Source organism: Daktulosphaira vitifoliae, unplaced genomic scaffold, assembly GCF_025091365.1.
Source record: "Daktulosphaira vitifoliae isolate Bord-2020 unplaced genomic scaffold, ASM2509136v1 Scaffold_2, whole genome shotgun sequence".
NCBI classification, from domain to species: Eukaryota; Metazoa; Arthropoda; class Insecta; order Hemiptera; family Phylloxeridae; genus Daktulosphaira; species Daktulosphaira vitifoliae.
The window spans coordinates 2965166-2988441 of NW_026099573.1; the positions used below are offsets into that span (position 1 = coordinate 2965166).

Genomic DNA, 23276 nt, shown 5'->3' on the forward strand with positions numbered 1-23276 from the left:
TTTTTCACAAACGACATAGAAAATAATGAAATAAAAATTACTATATAGGTTCTATTAAATCTATACAGGTATTTGCCGATAAAATACGTATACACCCACAATAACCTTACATTTACTTACAAAATTTTTGTTCTTCACTCTCCTTTACCACTTAATATGTTTTATGTGTGTTAGTAAATGGTTGGGTACATTTTACCGCATTTCGAAGTAATTCATAATGTATTTAGGTATATGCCTATTATATTTTTTACATAAAAGAAATTCCCTAAAATACTTTAAACTGCTACACCAATAGCGTATGATATTAAGCGATGATATTAAACAAAAATAATAATATATAAATCTATATTTGTAAAAAATACTACAATGTACTTAATTAATAATAACAGTGAAAGTATAAAATAACCCTTTGTTTTTATTTAATGTGTATTAAGTACATAATAAAATATATTGTTTTTTTATCAATTAAGTATAAATTCATGTTTTGTATGAAGAGCAGAGCTATACTAAAACTGAAGTCTCCTAAATATACTACACATTGATTGCTTAGTAAAAAAAAGCTAAGTACATAATTACCTTTTTTTCAGAAGAGTAAATTGAAAATATTTTTTCAATTATCTCTTGAACATTATTACTCTTTTAGTGCAATCTAGTGAATCAAATATTTTTAATTTCCAAATTTATATAAAGTAGTTGTACTTAAGGTTACAGTTACACACTTACGTCAAAAAAGCGCCTGACTCTTTTTTTATGTCATCAATATGTAATATAAGAATACACAATCCACTGAAAAAGAAAGGTGTGAATAATATCGCACCAATTTTCATAGGCGCCCTAAGGCAATCATATATTTGGCGCTCCTATTTAATACATGTAAAAATTAAATATTCATTTATTCATTTATGTATAAAACGGAGCTGGTCCAAGTATAGATTTTTAACAATAATAACAAAAATTATACATTTATCAACATCAAAACATTTACACAAAGTATAAAAAATTAAAAAATACAGCACAGCAATGGAAAAAGAATATAAGTAAATGTTTATGATCAATAAGAAAATTTGATTAAATAGGTCTGAATTGGTCAATTTTATCATCCGGAGAGTTAATCGTATGACTGGTGATACAGAAAGGAAGAGAGAATGAGAGTATAATGTACGGGAATTAAAAAATAGTATTACAAAAATTTAAAGACTACAGCAGTTCAAGAAAATTAATACTTCCATAAATTAACATACATCAAAAAAGTAAGTTCACCTTTTTTCTTCTATCAGCTAAATTCAGTAGATTGAGCAAAAGCTGTAAATTTAAAAAATTTACGTTGTACATGCTAAACTTTATATTGGTCACTAACCATATTAGGGCTTCAAATTACCGCACCATAATCTAAGTGAGAACGAACAAAAAAGCATTACAGAATTTAAGGGCGCAAGAAAGTTTGAATTGAGAAGAAATACTTTTAACAAACACAAGCATTTTAAGGGTCTTAGAAGTTACTTTTTCAGGATGTAAATGAAAGCTCAAACGACAATCAAAAGTGATATCCAAATCCACTAGACTCTTGCCACAGGTTTGCAGACATTTACTATTTACCGAATATAAAATTCAATAGATCCAGCATTATAGTCTACAATTGGAGCTGGATGGTAACGATCCTCAGGTACACAAGATACTCTTCAGATCTCCTTACCCCAAGAGATTCCGAATTACAAAGGACTAAATCCAAAATGGAATTAATATGGTTCAGCCAAGGTTAAGTTGAAAAAAATTAAGAGAAGCAAAGCCCCCAGAACACAATATAGAAGTGATTAGAAGTGGAATAATCAAGTCGATGCTCATCATTTTTCCACGTGACATCTGGAAGATTAAAGTCATCACAGATAATAAAAACATTGTTTTCATAGATCTTTGAATTTCATCAGTAAATGATTCATTAGGAATAATAAAACTTTTGTCGTTAGATTCTTCGAACTGGTGTCAAATCTGCAATTAATTAAAGTTGATCAATAAAAATATATCTTTGACTCTGATGAAAATTCCTTGCAGAAAATTCATTCATAATTAACAACAAATTATCTTCTGAAAAGTTTTGTATCAAGCCCTTCAATTTTTATACGTATTTGACATAAAAGTAACAACTACTTTATAACATCTCCGTAAAAATTACAACACTAAATTATTAAATATCAATTTCATACTATATTTAATTACTATAATAAATATTTATTCATATATTATACTTTTAAATCTAAGAACTACTAATCAGGATATAAATAAGGAAATAAGAATTCATTTCCTATTTTAATAATCCATCAATTTTTTTAAATTAAACACTATCTACATATTTGCATCGAAGCGTTTCTTATGATAGTGATTTCAATCATTGTCAGTTATTATCTATACTTGTCCCAATTATGCCACATTCTAAATGTGCCGCAATCTCACTGTGCTACCACCGTTTTTTTTAATTTACATTATTAGTGAAAATTCGTTAATTTTAATCGAATTCAAGTATTGAATATTGTTTAATTCACAAATAGATATCCTATCAGTTATATTGATATTGACTTTTTCATTGATTAATACTGCAGTAGTAAGCAATATCGATTCCTCTAAAATGGCTACCATGATAGATATTTTAAAGGGGTCGTTTTAAAGTTCTCCCTTTTAATTCTCATTGTCAAGTTAAGCTGGGTATACAGTTTGTTAGCAAGTGCACTATTGATCCAAACAGGTGCACACTATTCTACTGCTGAGTACTCTAGTAACAATATATTTATCCGTATTATAGTTGCATCAACACCCCGTGATATACTATTCACCCTATCGTTTACGCTATAACGCGTCTTTATTTTTATTGGCAACATAACTAAATGTTCCTTAAAAGTTAGTGTTTTATCTAATACTATACCAAGATATTTAGGATGTGTTTTTTTATTGTTCAGGTAAACCAGCAACTTTCATTTTTGACAGAATTAAGTTTCTATTATTAAAGTATTTATGTAGTACATCAAATTTGCTAGTTAGAGTATTTTCCAAGTTCACAAAATCTATATAACGGCATATATAGGCTAAACTATAGACGTAGATAAATTTCCTTGTGTTTGTTGTCGGTAGATCTTTAGTATATAGGTTAAAGACTAGAAATACCAAAACGAAATCTTTAGGAAACCCATTCTTCAGTATTTAACTTTTAATTTTTATCCGCCAATATTAATTACGAAAATTTATAGCTAAGCACGTTATTCAAGCGGATAAATAACGTTTTATATAATATCTTCTAATTCAATAATTTTATATAACATAAGCATACAAATTAATTTCTTATACACAACTAAATAGTAGAATATTACAGATAATATCTATAATTCTCTACAACCCATAACATCTATATTGTTATAATATTATACACTATAGATAATTTAAAAAAATAGATTTCACAAAGACGAATATTTGTTTATTTTTCAAAAAAAAAAAAACTTTTATTTAATTATTAGTTACTGTAATATATAGTTAAAAAAAATTATTTACGAAAAATACAAATTTTTACTTTAAATCTGGGCTTAGAATTTTTCTAACTTCATTAATTATCGACATAAATTCTATTTAATAAAAATATAAATATCCTTTATGTGACAAACCCCCCGTGAACAATTTTAGGCCTTATCTCACACAATTAACCAAAACAGAAGCGATCAATCTATCTATACAATTTTTAACCGTCGTTAGGGATAAGCCCCACATTTAAAAAAATTATAAATGAGTCAAGCTTATATTTTAATCACAATATTTTAATAATATTTCAATTTTAACACTATCTTTGGTATCATAAATAAAAATTAAACTGTGAAGTTAAAGTAATAGGTTGAAATGGATACTATAATACTATTAGGTAATCAGTGGCGTATTCACATATTATCTGCCTATCGCCATTTAAAAATTTGCTGCCCTTCATTATGTTATGACAGAGGAGGCTCATTTTTATATATTTTCGTCATAACACTACTAATTCTTCCACAAAAAATAAATATTTTTCAAACAAGTCTATGTTTATTAATAAATCACAAAGTATATTACTTAGCTATTAATGAACATATCATAAATACACAATAAATGAAAACAATAATGATAATTATTAGGAAGTCAATATGTCTTAACAACAATAGAACGCCAGCATAGTGAGTTCACGTGGTACAGTGGTGACGGGCATAGTTGAGTCCAGAATAGATTTAATCTGACAGTGATTAAAATCACTATTATTATAAACGCTTCTATGCAAATCTGTAGATAGTGCTTAATTCTAAGAAATTGGTGGAATTACAAAAGCAAAATATTTTTGATTATATATTATATAATTTTTATAATTAATTATTTTCAAATTATTATTGATTTTTATTTTTAATATGTTAAAAGTAATAATTCCTAACCTACTTTTTTTCGTCTTTTAAAGTGAAAGTTTATAATAAAAAAAAATAAATTTACTACCATAACTTGTAGCTCAACTTACAAGTTTAAAATTGACATAATTAAATAGAAAAAACCCAGCACAGGGGGGTTGTGGCACAGTGGTGATGTGGCATAGTTAGATCTAGTATAATGATATCTGACAGTGATTAAAATCACTATCATAAAAAACGCTTCGATGCAAATCTTTAGATAGTGTTTAATTTTAAAAAATTTGTGGATTATTCCAAAAGCTACATAATCTGCTAGTTCCTTATTAATATCCTGATTAAGATAAAGTATGTCGAATGGAAAAGAGAGTATAAAAAAATATTATTTCTCATAAAAAAATTATGTTGATCCATACACTTTTCAATAAGTTATAGCATTATAAAGTTAAAAATAAAAAAATTAAATCGAGTATTTTCACACAACAATAGCATTTGGTAGCCATTTTCACCATGAAGATAAAATAAAGTCCGAAATTTTCTTTTTGTATAATAAAGTAAATTACATAAGCTTTAATTTAAGATATATATAAAAGTGTCTGACTTTCCAGAACAAAAGTCGAGTTGAAAAAGTCAATTTTTTGTGAAAAAGTTGTCATTTTAAATCCACCCCCGTGGGCAGGTAATGGGTCAGATATAAAAAAAAAAATACCAAATGAAAGGTAATGATATCATGCATCTATATAAAAAAATATATATTGATTTGGTTATTTTTAAAAAAGTTATGGCAATTTTAAGTAAAAAAAATTTCGAAAATTAGCGATTTTTAAATTTGTAATTTTTTTGGAGGTTTCCCCCATTTACGAGGAACGAGGGATTTTTTTTCAATTTTTGAGGGAAATGTCTTCGACTAGATACGATTTGTGATCTTTTGACGTATCATTGAAAGAAATCGGTTCGGTGAGAACTGAGAAAAAGTGGTAACAGACACAAAAAAAAAAAAAAAAAAACACACATCTTAGTAAAACAAATACCTTCTCAGCTTCGCATCGAAGCTAAAAATGAAATTGTTAAGATTAATATGCAGTCAGCAAATTTTATAATTACTATTTACAGTAAATTTACCAGAAAAATATTCTATAATTGAAATATACAGAACTGAATTGTTTTTAATGGTTTACTTTAACTAATAAAACCAATAAAAAAAAAGTTGTATAAAGATCTACTCAATTGAGCGTATTATAAAATTTGATTATAATTGTAAAAATCGATTGTTAAATTCAGGTGAAACTAAAAATCATTTTTTTTTTTTTTTAGAGTTGTCCATCCAAAAAATCCAATCTTTTCAATCCATTTGTCTACGAACACTCACCAATTCCCCTTGGTACGTCCCTAATAAAACTCTCCATTCAGATCTTCAAATTAGTTATGTTAATAATATCGCCAAAACTGCTTACCTAAAACTTCATAACAAATTTAACTCTCACTCAAACCCTAATATACAATACCTCTATTCAAAGCACATCCCCGACAATCCGCCAAGAAGATTAAAAAGAAAATGGTGTAGAGACCTCCTATAGAAAAAAAAAAGAAAAAAATGAAATCAATAAACAAAAACCCAGCACAGGGGGGTCGCGGCACAGTGGTGACGTGGCATAGTTGGATCAAGTATAATGATATCTGATAGTGATTAAAATCACTATCANAATGATATCTGACAGTGATTAAAATCACTATCAAAAATAAACGCTTCGATGCAAATCTTTAAATAGTGTTAAATTTTAAAAAAATTGGTGTTTTATTCCAAAAGCTACTTGATCTGCTGGTTCCTTATTAATATCTCGATTAAGATAAAGTATGTCGAATGAAAAAGGGTTTATTAAAAAATATTATTTCTCATAAAAAAATTGTGTGGATCCATAAACTTTTCAATAAGTTATAGCATTATAAAGTTAAATGTAATATAAATAATAAAATCGAAAATTTTCACACAAAAATAGCATTCGGTAGCCGTTTTCACCATGAAGACAAGTCCAGAGGTCAAATTTTTTTTTTTCACATTAAAGTATATTACATTAGCTTTAATTTAAGATATATATAAAAGTATCAGACCTTCCGGAACATTTTCAAAAGTTAAAATTCAAAGTAGGTAGCTCCATTGGGTGCCCCCCTACTGCATGCTATTCAAGTCATATTGTAATTTTTTTTCACTACTGTTAACCCATTTACGGTTGTGCATATATTTTGTATAGATGTGAATTTTATAAAGTTATTTGAATAAAAAAAAAAATATATTAAAAAAAAAAAAGGATTTGTGTTTTGTATAGCAACATGTTACAAAAATATTTAGAATGTTATAGACTCTTAGTAACACACACAAATAGAGTTAAAAAATTAATAAATTACAAATAAAATTATTTACTTTTGCAGTTGAATACTTTTATTACATCAAACCTAATTCGACAATAAATTTATTAAAAATATTAGAAATGAATCATTTTAAATGTTTGCATGAATAAAGCTGTTTAAGGTACATTTTTTTTCATTAAGGGATTTTTTTTTTCATTTTTCGACGCTAATATCTTCAACTAAATACAAATTATAATCATTTGACATTTTTGAAAAAAGTAGGTTAATTAAGGGATGGAAAAATAAATCGCAACCACAAAAAAAAAACACTTAGTGAAATAATATTAACATGAATAAGAAATTTCTTCTCGTGAGGGAAGACGTATTAAAATACGTCTCCCCTCATGAAGTATTAAAATATTTTATGTTAAACAGTAATTTTTACATAAAAATTATAAGTTTCGTTAAATTCGACGGCCATTTCCCTATAGAACAAAAAGTGTTGGGAAATTTTTTTTTTTGAACTTATAGTATTTATTGTAAGCTTTAATTTGACATATGTTTAAAGAACGCAGTATTTCCGGAACATTTTCAAAAGTTAAGTTGAAAAAATTAATTTTTGTAAAAAAGATGCTATTTTAAATCCCCTCCTGTGAACAGGTTAAGTGTTAGATTTAAAAAAAAAATTATATCGAAAAAAAGGGAAATATCTAAAGTTTAGATAAAAAAAAATTAAATTATTGTGTTAATTTTTAACAATGTTATGGTAATTTTAAGAAAAAAAAAAAAATTACAAAATTTACCGATTTGAAAAATTGTAATTTTTTTGGAAATTTTCCCCATTTACAGGGAACGAGAGAATTTGTTTTCAATTTTTAAGGATAATGTCTTCAACTAGATACGATTTGTGATCTTTTGACATATTGTTCATCAAAATCGGTCTAGTGAGAGCTGAGAAAAAGTGGCAACAGACACAAAAAAAAAACATATCATTGTAAAATTAATACCTTCTCAGCTTCGCATCGAAGCTAAAAAATAACTCGCTTTTTATAAATTTGATAGCCTTCAATATTTGCAGTCCCTTAAAATATGCCGCTGTAAGCAGTTGCTTATATAGCCTACATATAAATATGCCGCTGAATATAATATAAAATTTCAAATAAAAGACAATACATTTAAATTTATGTTAGAATCTAATACAATTTAATGTAAAAACTGTAGGAAAATGTCCTACCACAAAGAAAAAGAATTGAAGGAAATGAAAAAAATATAAATGAAAATAATAGTTAATGAAATTTTCTATCATACGATACTTATTTTTTAATACACTCTATACAATAATTTTTATTAGCTATATATATATATATATATATGCATGAAATAACAAAAAAATTACCTAATAATATGACTTTAAAATATTTGGTGTACTCCTAAGATATCTTTAAATACCATGTTATTAATACACTTGTATACTTGAATAAAATTTAAACAAAATTGACATGCGCAAACCAAAATAATATCCTACTAATAACTATGCACATGGTATATAAGTGAAACGGAAAAAATATCGTTTATGTGGAGAAAAGTCCTGGAGTGTCAAGAAACACACAAAATAAAACTCATAACTCGGTTAAAAATGAAGATATTTAAAAAATTTTCAGGGTACTTTTGGAATGTCTTTGTGCAGGTCTGGTAAAAATTTCAGATTTTAAATCGAAAAATACTAGCGGCAATGAGCGTTTTTAATAAAAATTTTAAACGCTCATGGTGCGCTAAAAAAATATTCTCATCTTCGCGAATAATTCTCCTAGAATTACGTCGTCTAGCTCTATCGTTAAAAAAAAATTTGAAAATAAAGAATTATGGCTATGCCACTCATAATAAAAGTTGTTAAGGATATCATTGAAGCCGATAATACTTTTTGGTTTCTGAATCATTAGATTTACCGAGTATAAATATAATTAATATTATTAGATTATTATGATTTTATTATTTATCGTAATTATTTACATTTCCTATATGTAATTACTTTACTTTACATTATATTAGGGTAAGTTGAAGTTTTTGTTAAGGTATTGTTTAACTTATTGTTTTATTTTATTTTTTCATTAATATAAAAAATAAATTCGACCTGTTGTTTCTCACGGAAACGAAGAATTCTCCATTCGTTGCCAGTAGTTCGTTAACAGTTATTATTATCATTACCACAACAATAAAAATATAAATTCAAACAACACGACTGCTACCACTACTCAAGTTCCTATTCTTGATTGTATTCATCCTTTTTGCGCCTCAAAATGTATATTGTTTGTTTTGACCGCAATATTTTGTTTCTATATTCCTTGGGAAAATCTGTATCACGCCATACTATCATAGATTTTGTACTTTGTGGGAACAAAATTTTCTCTAGCATTGTAATAATAATTAATTTTGACGGTAATTATACTATTTTAGGGTTAATTACTATCTAACTTTAGCGTATTCTTTAAACATAGTAGTACTTAGTTACTTTAGTTCATTGGCTTCAACAGTAACCTTAAAACACAATTTAAATTTGATCTACTTATTAAGTACATTTAAGTAAAACTAAAATTTTAATAATCTATAATGTATAGCAAATATATTTTATACAAACAAATTAAATACACACAGAAGAATCATATATAAGAGTAGACTAACTATATTAGAGCTTATAGCCATTTTTAATGGGGGAAAAACTATTATGTATATTTATTTTATTGAATATTAATGAGTACTAGAATCAGTTGTACAAAACAGAGGAGAAGGGGGTAGGGTTGTAACCTCCAGAAAAATATTTGCGATGTTTTAATTTTTAGTCGTTACAAATTTAGAAATCGCTAACTTTCTACATTTTTTCAATTTTTTTCACTTAAAACTGCCATGACTTTAGCTTCGATGCCAAGCTGAGAAGGTATTAATTTTACTATGTGTTTTTTTTTTGTGTCTGTTATAACTTTTTCTCAGCTTTCACCGAACCGATTTCTTCGGTGATGCATGATATCTTTACCTATCATTTGATATCATTTTTTTATAAATATGATCCTTTACCTGCCCACAGAAGGGAATTCAAAATGACAACTATTTACAAAAAATGAACTTTTTCAACTTAACTTTTGAAAGTGTTCCGGAAAGTCTGATTCTTTTATATATATCTTAAATTAAAGCTTATGTAATATACTGTAATATTAAAGAAAAAAAATTTTGAACTTTATAAAGCTATAACTTTTTGAAAAATGCATGATGTAAGATAAGTACTATTTATATTTATATATTATTATTATTATTATTATTATTATTATTAATAAATATATATTTATTTATTTATTCGTATATTACACTTATAAATCAAAAACTTGTAATCAGGATATAAGTAAAGAAATAGGAGATCATGTAGCTTTTGGAATAAAACACCAATTTTTTTAAAATTAAACGCTATCTACAGATTTGCATCGAAGCGTTTTTTATGATAGTGATTTTAATCACTGTTAGATATCATTTATACTGGACCCAACTCTACCACGACTCCATTGTGTTGGGTATTTTTAAATTATCAAATTTGATGTCTGTTTCACCATGAAAACAAAATAAAGTTTGAAATTTTTTTTCATATAAAAGTATATTACATAAGCATTAATTTAAGTTATATATAAAAGTGTCAGTATTTCCGGAATACTTTAAAAAATTAAGTTGAAAAAGTTCTACTTTCTATATGCATTTTTAAAGATTTGAACCCCCCTGTATAAAGGGAAATGGTCTGATTTAAAAAAAAAGTATGTAGAATGAAAGAGGTATATAATATTTATAAAATATTTATCACAATAGAATATTATTGATTCATACATTTTTCAAAAAGTTATATAAATATAAAGTTAAACATGTAAAATATAAAATCATAAAACTTGTAATCAGGATATAATTAAGGAAATAGGAGATCATGTTGTTTTTGGAATAATCTACCAATTTTTTTAAATGAAACACTATCTACAGATTTGCATCAAAGCGTTTTTTATAATAGTGATTTTAATCACTGTCAGATTAAACCTATACTGGACCCAACTATACCATATCTCCACCTTACCGCGACCTCGCTGTGCTGGGTTTTTTTTATATTTTGCTCATTCTAGTTTTTTAGTGATTGAGAGTAAAAAATGTTTGGTGAACAAAAGAAAAAAAAGATAATAATTCCCACCCCTACCTCTAAATTATTTTTTAGTTGCACTACTGATTGAAACACTATACAAAGTGTTCAGTAAATAAGGTAATAGACGAATTGTTACAAACAATGAAAAAATTAGAAACTCGTTTCTTTACGTACTGAACACTTTATATAACTACCCAATCCATAATCATTGTGATTTGTTTTTGATGATATGTGTTTTGAAGGATGACAGAATGAGTGGTTTAAACATTTTTTTATTTCTGCTATCATAGACATTTCATAGCACTTACGTTTCGCTTATAATGTTATTTCATCAAGCTAACTTAAAAAATTAAAAACAATTATAATTTGGTGTATGTAAATCAAGGCGGTTACTTTCTTCAAGCTTGTCCTAAATTTGGTATCATATTATATTCAAAATAAAATATAAGTAAAAAAAGTTAGATACCTTCGGGACAAACGAAGTGAGAATGAGTCATTTTTAAATTTCTATTGAATAATATCTGATAATGTTTAAAATCACTGCCATCAAACGCTTCGATGCATATAAAATTAATTATTACCATAAAAAATTACACAATTTTCAACTTAAGAAGTCGATTAATCATAAAAGACAAAATGTTGATGCGTTTTCCTTTTTTTAATCATGTAATTCATTAAATGTGTTTTAATTTAATATGATTGAAGTTTATTTAGATATTTCACTATTATGCAAAACACTTCAAAATCGGGCTTATTTGCCAAAAATTTTATGATTTTTGACTGTAAAGCTTGATAATTCAAAGAAATTAAATTTTTATTTTTATTCGTCTTAAACTGCATTGTATTAGCTTAAATTTTATGTAGGTTTAAATAGTTCAGGATTTGAAACGTTATAAAAATTAAAAATTTTTAATTGAATAAAGGTCCCAAGTTTGTACAACTTTGTCGTAGGATAACATAGGTTTTACTTGTAGTTTTCTAAACATTAATACAAAAAGAATAGTACAGTCGTAGTCCAGCATAATGAAGTTGAATCATTTTTTTATATCAGTTAAAATATGTACCATTTAAATCACTATTGTAAACACTTTGATGAGTAATTAAAACACTTTTGTAGTGATTTTTAAATTTCCAAGTTTCTTGATTAATGATTAAATTTTCAAAAATAATCATCAAAGTAAATATATGAATTATCTTCAATAAAAATTTGGCAATATCTCATCCATTTTTTAAAAAATAATTTCATTAAATTTTTAAACTAAAAATTTTAACATTAGCTTTTATAACAACTGTAGTTTTACGGAAATTTTCCCTTTATTATGGGATTTGAAAGAAATTTTTAAATATTATGATGCTTACAACTTAATTAGACACGTTTTGTAATGTTTTAACGTATTTTCGAGGAAAATCGGTGCAGTATAAGTAGAGTAATCGTGTCAATTGACAAAAAAAACACAGTAGAGTAAAATCAATAGCTCTCAACTAAAAAAGAAAAAGTGATAACATTTTATACATTTAATTATATCGATATGTTATAAATTGTAATTTATATTAATATAACGAAATTTAATCAATATAAATTTTCAATTTTAATTTTCTCATCTGAGCTTCGAAGCTTGAATAATATTTCAAGATATAAATTTTGGCTGCGCATTAACGTATTCTAAATATAAATTAAACACGTTCTTTTTTAATAGACTGAAGTATATGTAAAGTATTGAAGAAGACATTTCCCCTTAACAAATTTTAAGAGTCAAAACTTATAAACAATTAATTTTTTTTAATTTTCTTAAAAAAGTACTTCCAATAATTCATTATCTGATAAACTAATATTTTATAAGGCAAAATGCCTATGAATACACTATAAATATTTTTATTTATTAAAATTTATTTATGTTATATGTGTAAAACATTAATCTTAACATTCTTAATAATTCATAAATTATGAAATATTACACTAACTGTAGACTACTTTTAATTTACTGGAATATTCAATGAATTCTATGTTTAGAATGTAAAATAACCCACCAAAGCCAGATTAGAACTAACTAAATTTCTTATATGACAGTGTGAGTTTTATTTAGCCTATATCGTGATTGAGTCTTATCAATCATTTCATTGTCTAAACTGACTCAAAAGTTCCTAATTTAGGTAACACTGAGTATAATTGCTTAATTCACATTTGAAATTCTCTCGCCGGTTGACACGAGTTACATTTTGTAAATATCCACAAATATTGAAGAAAAAGTTAATAATTAATAACTATTTTAACTTGCGAATAAAATTTGTTTATGTAATATATATTAAATTAAAGTATTTTTTGATGGAATATAATAAATTAGACGAATTAATTTTAAATTGTCACTGATATTTTAGGAATATTCTCAGGTTAGTGAATGATTTATTTATTTCAAAACTTATTTTAACAGTGGATAAAGAATTCAAATTAAAACGTATGTTTCTTTTAAAGAATATTATGTATTTAGTTGTTTACTATAAAAGAGCATCTCTAAAAATAAACTTAATAAATATTGATAGATTTTATTTTATATTTTAGGATTATTAATATTAGCACTTAGTGCTTAATCTTTTATTTCTGAGTGGTTAACTAGTTTAAAGTTTAAAGTTTTTTAATAGTTATCATGTATTGTATTAACTTGATTAATAAAGTTTAATTAAATTGATCATTTATATATTAGTCTTTGTTTTAATAAATTATTCTAAAATAATAGACAAATTTTTGTTTATTCATTATATTAAAAATGTCTTTATAGTCTAATGTTTAATTTAACTAATACATTCATCTTAAGGTAATGAGTACAAATTTAAACATTTAATTTATCTTTCTACAATCGTCCTTAATATTAAATGTATTTTATTCACGATTAATGCTACACCTATACTCCCTCTTATATGTTTGTTCCTTATCCTATCTCCTCTTGTCAACAGCCCATCACTCTGAACCATACATCATAGCTAGTTTCATTATAATCTTATAGAATTTACCTTTAAACTTCATTGGAATTCTCTTATTTATTTATTTACACCCAAACGCAAGAGAGTGTACAAAAACTTCAATAAATAGTTAACTTAAGATTACGATTAAGTAATATAAAATGGATTTTTAAACAAAACGACACTGTTTTGCTACTAAATATAGAGGTAATGCAATATTAAAACACTTATTATGTGTTATGTGTTTCCATATTTAAGAAAAAACAGCCTATTGAAACCTACAAATCAGTATTCGACTTTAATATTACATTGAGGTTATTAATAACTATTAGGACACTGGTAACACTTTTGTTTAGTTCCTATGACATAAGAACATCTATTATAGAGTTTATGTACACTTTTTTATAATAACACTATTTTATTTAATAAAAGATAATAATTTAAAAATATGTGGTAATTACTACCATATTAAATATTTATTAGTGCATAAATGTTATAAATTGAAATCTCAGTTGCTAGTGATAGATGAAAAAATTAAATCCAAAAACTTGAAGACCAAGAATGAAACATTTTTGAAAATACTAAAAAATCTAACAAAAAAACAATAATTTTGTTTGTTTATTATCTATTTGTTGTTTTTTCTAGAATTAAATGATATCTGTCTTCTAACTAGCGATCTCAGTAGTAAGATAGAGGATTTCTATCTTACTCAATAGTTTTGTTGTCTCATGGCCCACAGTATAGTTCAAAAAGAATATATTGTTATTAATTATTAAACTTAAATATATGTTTTTTTTAGGTATAAGTGCATTAAAGGCTATGGATGAAGGAGTGGATCCAATATTTGCCATGAGACTGAGGGCACAGCTTTCTAAAAGTCCAGATTATGTTGTTTTAAAAAATCGTCAAATACAAAATGTAGTTAATGTGATACCCCAAATCATTGAAAAAGAAAATACTTTAATGGATTTTAATAGATATGAAGAAATGGATGTAGATAATGATCTATATGAACCAAAGTCTTTTAAAAAGTTCAAAAGTAATCAAGCTAATATACTCTCTAATTATGAACGAATGAATTTCAATAACTCTAGAGCTGACCGATTTATACCATACAGAGAAGTAAATAATCTTACTACAAGATTTAATATCATGTCTGAAGATAGAAATTGTCTAGATAATAGAAAAAAAGATTTTCATAATGAATTTATTAATAAAAATGGTGCATACAAAACTATTCTTCATAATGAGCTTATTGGATTCAGTACAAGAGAATTAGGATTACCAAATAAAAATAGAAATCAATTAGCTATAAAACGAAATTTATTCCAGTTTTATTCTTCATGTCCAGAAAAAATTGGTAATATCCAATCATGTTCTCCGTATTCATTATCACCTCTGGGTGCAAAGAGTCAAGAAATTCTAAGATCTCCAAGAAAAATACCTAGAAAAATATCCAGAGTGCCTTTTAAAGTTTTAGATGCCCCTGAATTACAGGATGACTTTTACTTAAATTTAGTAGATTGGTCATTATCAAATTTACTTGCTGTTGGATTAGGCAGTTGTGTTTATCTTTGGTCTGCAACAACAAGTAAAGTAACAAGAATTAGTGATTTGTCATCTGATGGTAATGTTGTAACTTCAGTTGCTTGGAATGATAAAGGTAATTATTTAGCATTTGGAACTCAAGATGGATCTGTTGAAGTTTGGGATATAATAGCAGAAAAACAAATTAACAGTTTGGCTGGTCATACAGGAAGAGTTGGAGCTATTGCTTGGAATGGAGATGTTGTTTCTTCAGGAAGCCGTGATCGTAAAATATTATTAAGAGATATGAGAAGTCCAAGTTTATCTATTTGTAGAAAATACTCTGGACACAGACAAGAAGTATGTGGTTTAAAGTGGTCTCCTGATAATCGTTACCTTGCATCAGGAGGTAATGATAATAAATTATATGTATGGAATACTCATGCATATACTCCACAATTAACTTATAATCAACATACTGCAGCAGTTAAAGCAATAGCATGGTCTCCACATCAACGAGGTCTTTTGACTAGTGGTGGAGGTACGGCTGATAAATGTATTAGATTTTGGAATACTTTAACAGGTCAATCAATGCAGTGTATTGATACTGGGTCACAAGTGTGCAATCTAGCCTGGTCTAAAAATACTCAAGAACTTGTTAGCACCCATGGATATTCACAGAACCAAATAGTTGTATGGAAATATCCTTCAATGAGTCAAATTGCTAAGCTTACTGGTCATACATTTCGTGTGTTATACTTATCCATGTCACCAGATGGAGAATCAATTGTAACAGGAGCTGGAGATGAAACCCTACGTTTTTGGAATATTTTTTCAAAAGCAAGATCACAGAGAGAACCAAAATCTAAACTTAATCTTTTTACTAACATAAGATAAAAATTAATAATTGCAAATGTTCTAAAAATGTAAACATTTCTTGATCTCTCTTTCTTATGAATTTATAATTTGTTTATCTTTAATCCGTTTTATTTTGTTGTCTATTGAACAAACCTAACCTTTATTTAATCTTTTTTTTTTGTAAACCATTTTATTACTTATAAGAACAATTAGAGAACTAAATTTTGTTTTTTCTTGAAAGTATGTTATTTTTTTTAATATTTAGCAATTAATTGGTGAGGAATGTTTTTCCTTAAAGTACTGATAATACTTAACAATATTTTTAATTATTTCTTTAAAAATATATATTAATAATTTTTAATTAAATAATCCTCTTAGTTTAAAATATTGAAACCCATATTTGATTATTACTTCATTATATTATGTATTATCAAAAATTATTAATATGTTTCATAATAAAATGAATAATTTTACTTGAAAAATATTATTGGAACAATTTAAAAACGTTAATTTAAGAACATTAATTAAATAAACCTATAACAATTTCATAAAAGTAAAATGTTTAAAAAGAAATAAAGAATAATTATTAACAATCAACTAATCAATTTAAGCTACATTCCAACATTTTATTTCATTTATATTTTTAATGAAAATTATTTTATTAGAATTCGAAGAACAATGCAGCAAATCTTCCATTTTAAAAATTAATATCTTGTTCAAACAATTACAATTTGTTTAAATAATAAAGATTATAATTGTTATATATTAGTAAAATAATCCTAATGAACTAGTTTTTAGGTTCCTAGCTTAGCTTTACATTGTGATTAATTTATGTATATTCAAAAAGCCTTTATGTCAGTTTTAAGTTAACATATGTGAATAAAATTGTAGAAAATGTATAATAAATACATCAATATAAATAAAATTAGTGTAATGGATGTTATAAAGTTTTTTATTTTTATTGTAATTATTTTTTATATTATAATGCCACTTGTATAATATTATATTTATGAATGATTAATTAAAAATTTTAAACTATTTTTCATGGTGATGTAACATTATTTTCTCTTTAATAACTACTATACTGCTATATTATAGGGTGATCTGTACTTCGTACCACTAAATTAATGATTAAATTTTCAAAAAGAGTAGCAAAGTAAATTTTTAATGTATTATCAATAAAAATTTTGCAATAATCCTTCCAGTTTTCAAAAAAAAAAGGCAGAAAAAACCCTATATTATCAGCTTACCAATCGAAGATAAAATAATATGCATTATCAAGGATAAAGTTTATTAAATACCGTATTTTTGTATAAAATTATTTTAATATAAAAAAAAAATAGCTTTACCCAGTTTTTTAGTTCTATAACATCAAGAAGGCTAATTTTTGCTCCCACGTTAAAAAATAGTTAAAGCGAAATTGTGATTGATATTTTTCTAGGAAATTCATTTCGTATAATATATAAAATTTAATTTTAGAGTAAAATTAAAAATTACTATTACTTTGATGCATCGAAACTTATGATAATTATTATTTTAATAAGTGTTGTGTTCTTATATAGTTACGACTTACGTCTTACTTTTGAATACGTTTATACTTGTAGTACTATATAATTAATAGTTATCAGTATTGTAATTTATTCATATCGTTTTTATTATTGGTGATATTAGTGGCTAGTGGTGCTTTATTAACTATATTTTGTAAGTTTGTGTTGTTATTATATTATTATTTGTTAATATTAGTTAATATAATATTTACCTACAATTCTAGACTCAAGTCATATCGATTTATATCACTAGATATTTATGTTATTATATCCCATTTATATTATTACTTGTGTAATGTGATCATAATATTGATGAAAAATCACTTAAAATTTAGGGTTTTAGTCTTAAATCAAGGATTCTAGTAAACTTTGGTGCTCGTTAACCAAAATTGACTAGATTTCAGTATCTTGCAATGAATGTAAACAAGTTATAAAAACGTCTGGCAACACATCCAACCTTAGAGCACATTTGGATAAATATTTGAAAAAAGCAGAAGCTAGGTTTGATGCTTCAATAAGTAACAAACTTGAACAACAACAAATTTCCCAATTTGTTTCAAGTAGTGGAGGAGTCAATAAGAAAACATGTAATAAGATGTTTCAAATGATTCAATTTCCAGATGACCCAGATGTAAAGAAAAATTACTTATAAAAATGTTACAAATATGTTAATTGATTTATGTAACTGTGCTTACAGTATGTTGTTCAAGATAATCTTAGTAGTGCTACTGATCAAAATTCAATTGCAAACTCATTAAAAACAGTAGTGCCCATTCCAAAGAGTTCTCCACTTCAGAGACAACAAAATATAAATGAGGTGTTCAAACAAATTTCATCAATGGCTGGTAAAGTTTATTTTTGAATACACAGTTGATAATAAATTAATAAATGTATATATAATACCTTATCTGATTAAATGTATTTTTTTTAGTTGGTGGAACACAACATAAATGCATAACAGAAGCGATAGCATATTTTTTATGCAAAGATAATAAAACCTTCTGAACTATTGAAGGAAAAGGCTTCAGAAATATAGTTAACAAATAAAATCCTTTGTATAAAGTCCCTTATATGAATACTATCAAAACATATATTAATGATAAGTACAAAATTGTTGAATCTAAATTTCAGTCGGTTTAAAAAATATTTCATATTTTTCTTTGATCACCACTGACATTTGGACGGACAGGGAAAAAAATTTTTTTTAGGAATTACCATTCATTATATACAAAGCCTGTCATTGAAATCTAGTATGTATTGTTAGAAGGATTAATTTGTTATAATAAACTGTCATTAAATGTTTTTTTTTTTCAAAACAGGAATTATTGTTGTCATAAATCGCATACAGCCAATTACATCAGCTAAGAAATAATAAAATGCTTGAATGAATGGAATATTTCTAAGGAAAAAAAATGGCTGTTGTATATGATAATGGGGCAAACAAAACTAAAGCGGTGAAAGATTCATTTGACACTTATAACTATGTACCTTGTTTCGCACATTCAATCAATTTAGTTGTCGAAAAATCAATTACCAATACCACATCAATATCTGAATTATTATTAAGTGTAAGAGAGATTGTTAAGCATTTTAAACGAAGCACTGAGCGATGAACTTAGAAAAATACAGATAAATTAAGGTATATTAATTTATAATAGAAAACTTATGTTCTAAACAAAATATAAGTTTTTTTTTGTTCATTCAGGCATAAAAGAAGGTGTAGTTAAAAAATTGGTTCTCAATTTAAGCACCTGATGGAATAGTGTCTTATACATGCTTTAAAGATTTGTTGAGCTATCTAAAATTATAGTGGATATAATGCTGACATAACCAAACGGTCTAGAAATGGTATCACCTAGACAGCTGCAAGAAATACATGATATTATAGTGGTTTTGCGTTCTCTGGAAATGGTCACAACTGAGATGTCAGCAGAAAATTATGTCACTATTAGTAAGGTTTTACCAATTGTAAGTTGTTTGAATAATGGTGTAATCTCACAACTTCCTAAGAGAGATTTAGGGGAAAAGTTTAAAGGTGCTATCATTACCCAATTAAATAGACAATTTGGAAATATTAAAATCTTCACCAGTAACTTATTTTAAGCAAAATCCATTAGAAACGTGGGAAGACATGAAATTAGTTTTTACATTAATTTATGTAGAAGCTCAAAAAGTATTTTGTATTGTCGCTACATCTGTTCCTTCTAAAAGGCTATTCTCCAAAGTTGGAAAATATTCTTTCCAAAGAAAGAAATAGGTAATTTAATTATTTTAATTGGATATATAATAAATCTATATATATTACACTAATTAATTAATTTGTTTTTAGATTATTGGGAAAAAGATTTTTCAAGTTGGATAATGTATAACTTTTTATTTATTTTTATATTTAAATAACACTCGTTGAGCTTAGTTATTATGATAAATCCATTAAAAATGTCCACATTTATTTCTTTAAAAAATGATAAAGTTACATCGAACTTAATAAATAATTCTAACAATATAATATTTGTATTATTATTTGTGTTATTTCATTACTGCTAAATAAATTTTTTATAAAACATACTATATAAATATCATATGTATGTATATTTAGGCTGGATACTATTTTTTTTCTAATAAGCCAATTTTCAAAAGTCAATAGCTTAATTACAAATAATTTATACTACTAATATGATATATTTGTTAAAAAGTACGCAAATATGTAATGTATCATTACATTTTAGGGTTCGGAAGTTAATGACCTAAAAAACCATTATAAATTACTAATAAAAATATGAATAAATTGTCTAAAAACGACAGAAGACGCCTTTCAAAAAATGACCCGAAATTGACATATAATGAATTAAAATAACTTAAGTGAATACAAAATATAAAAAAAATTACTATTGATCATTTATTTTTATTTTTAAACCTCTAGTTAAACAATTTAATGTGTAAATGTATGAATAAAAACAATGTTAATATCGTCAAAAAATATTAAAGACAAATAAAAATGATATCTAATTAGATTTAAATTACATTATTATTTATTTAGGTACCTAATTATATTCATTTGTTTACGTAACCAATGTTTTAATATAAAAAATAGACAAAAGTAATGTAAAATATTAGATAAAATGATTTAAAGTATAGAAAATAAAATGTTATGACAACAATGAAAAAAAAGCTAGAAAATACAATATAAAAATTAGTTATTAAGAATCGCATGATACTGAAACACATTTTCAGCTAAGAATTCATCATCTAAAAACTTCAAAATCAAATGCAAAACGCATCAACTTCCATGTTCTAACAATGACAAACAAAGAAAGAATAAATATTAAAATTGTTTTTGAATTATCGATATTTTCTGATTCTATATATCGACATATCGATATTTAGTTTTTCGAGGTTGGGAAAATTTTTTCCATCCCTCTACAGACTATACGTTTTGACTATAGTCTGTGAAATAGTATATAAAGGGAGGTAATATGTTGTAGGTGATATCACAGACTATATGGAAACAGATAGTTAACTTGGCCCGGTAACAAAACGGTGTATTGATTGGCAGAAGAGAATCAGTGCAACTATATGTATGAGCGCAAAAATTCTTTTAATTTATTTCATTGTTAAATTTGCTGTAGCATAAATATTAAGAAATTCCGTAAAAAAACATGATTATTGACATAACTTTTTTTAATACATCATTAAATTAAGGTATTAAACCCTTAACCCTTATTTATTACTTTTTCATGAATAAAAATCTCTAAATTAGTCATGAAAATTAAGTAATTCTCAGCATTTATAATGTGAATTATTAACTACTTAAATTTGACTTAAGCAGTTACAATTGTTTTTGTTTCTGTACACGAATACAAATTAAGGGAGCTATAGATGCGGAATTCCTATTTTAGTAGTCTCTGAGGTAAAATTTCTATAGGAGAAGAAACGATTTTAAGTAGTAATTGCAATCAATTTTATATGTTATAATTAATTACGTACTATGCGGTCAGCAAAATGTAGGGGGTCTAGATACCTCAAATACATTTACTTATGTATATTTGTTTACCTATCTCAACCATGAACCTGTTCTAGTCCTGCACTAGTTAAAATGCAGGGTTCTATTGTCTTAGCACCTTGCATAAGTGTACTAGATGACTAAGGTACACAGGTAGAAACCGCTACTTCAAATCATACCTATTGTTAATCAATATTCCTACGTCGCTCTAGTGCATACCTTTCATGGTGTCTTTGATACTATCTAGTTTGTGTACGTTAACACTTGTTTTGCTCTTTCGTGTGATCACAAGTTTCGTGTTATATTTGGTGCTTTCTTTCAAAATATCTCACTACCTCACCAGTATGCGATGTTCAGTGAAGTTTTGTCCAAGTAGATTTTCCTTCAAGGATAAAAGCATTTTTTCTTATCCTAAAGAAAACGATCGTTTGAAACAATGGATGAATAATTGTCAAACTAATAATTTGGCAGACTTAATTCAAAAAAAAACAAATGGTAGGTAAAGACATGCATTTATAAAAAACCCAGCACAGGGGGGTCGCGGCACAGTGGTGACGTGGCATAGTTGGATCAAGTAAATGATATCTGACAGTGATTAAAATCACTATCAAAAATAAACGCTTCGATGCAAATCTTTAGATAGTGTTTAATTTTAAAAAAATTGGTGTTTTATTCCAAAAGCTACTTGATCTGCTGGTTCCTTATTAATATCTCGATAAAGATAAAGTATGGTAAATGAAACAGGGTTTATTAAAAAATATTATTTGTCATAAAAAAATTGTGTAGATCCATAAACTTTTCAATAAGTTATAGCATTATAAAGTTAAATATAATATAAATAATAAAATCGAGAATTTTCACACGAAAAAAGCATTCGGTAGCCATTTTCGCCGTGAAGACAAGTCCAGAGGTCAAATTTTTTTTTTTCAAATTAAAGTATATTACATTAGCTTTAATTTAAGATATATATAAAAGTGTCAGACCTTCCGGAACATTTTCAAAAGTTATGTTGAAAAAGTAAATTTTTTGTGAAAAAGTTGTCATTTTAAATCCCCCCCTGTGGGCAGGTTAAGTGTCAGATTTACAAAAAAAATATACCAAATGATAAGTAAAGACATCAAGCATCTATATAAAAAAAAATTATATTGATATGTTCATTTTTGAAAAAGTTAGAGCATTATTAAGTTAAAAATATAAAAAAAAATTATTTTACAAAAATCGTAATTTTTTATTAACTTTGATGTCAACTTTCACCACGAAGACAAGTCCAGAGGTCAAATTTTTTTTTTTCAAATTAAAGTATATTACATAAGCTTTAATTTAAGATATATATAAAAGTGTCAGACCTTCCGGAACATTTTCAAAAGTTAAGTTGAAAAAGTTAATTTTTTGTGAAAAAGTTGTCATTTTAAATCCCCCCCTGTGGGCAGGTTAAGTGTCAGATTTACAAAAAAAATATACCAAATGATAGGTAAAGACATCAA

At 25.9% G+C, this 23276-nt stretch overlaps 1 protein-coding gene and 1 long non-coding RNA gene across 3 annotated transcripts; both read left to right on the top strand.

The window, feature by feature from the left end:
• The first annotated feature begins 13081 nt into the window (after positions 1-13081).
• On the top strand, positions 13082-16766 carry LOC126898800 (fizzy-related protein homolog). 2 transcript variants are annotated; one of them, XM_050673157.1, is made up of 3 exons: positions 13082-13293; positions 14506-14598; positions 14660-16766. In XM_050673157.1, the coding sequence occupies exons 2-3, from the start codon at positions 14589-14591 to the stop codon at positions 16282-16284; spliced, it is 1635 nt and encodes a 544-aa protein (XP_050529114.1). In that variant the 5' UTR covers positions 13082-13293; positions 14506-14588; the 3' UTR covers positions 16285-16766. The 2 variants fall into 2 exon arrangements, with proteins under 2 accessions (XP_050529114.1, XP_050529116.1); XM_050673159.1 differs by lacking the exon at positions 14506-14598 and having other exon boundaries at positions 14660-16762.
• A 612-nt stretch (positions 16767-17378) lies between these two features.
• On the top strand, positions 17379-20294 carry LOC126898877 (uncharacterized). Its single transcript, XR_007702389.1, has 7 exons — positions 17379-17946; positions 18128-18423; positions 18490-18637; positions 18724-19042; positions 19112-19431; positions 19498-20049; positions 20122-20294. It is a non-coding gene; the product is annotated as an uncharacterized LOC126898877 (long non-coding RNA).
• Positions 20295-23276: the final 2982 nt, after the last annotated feature.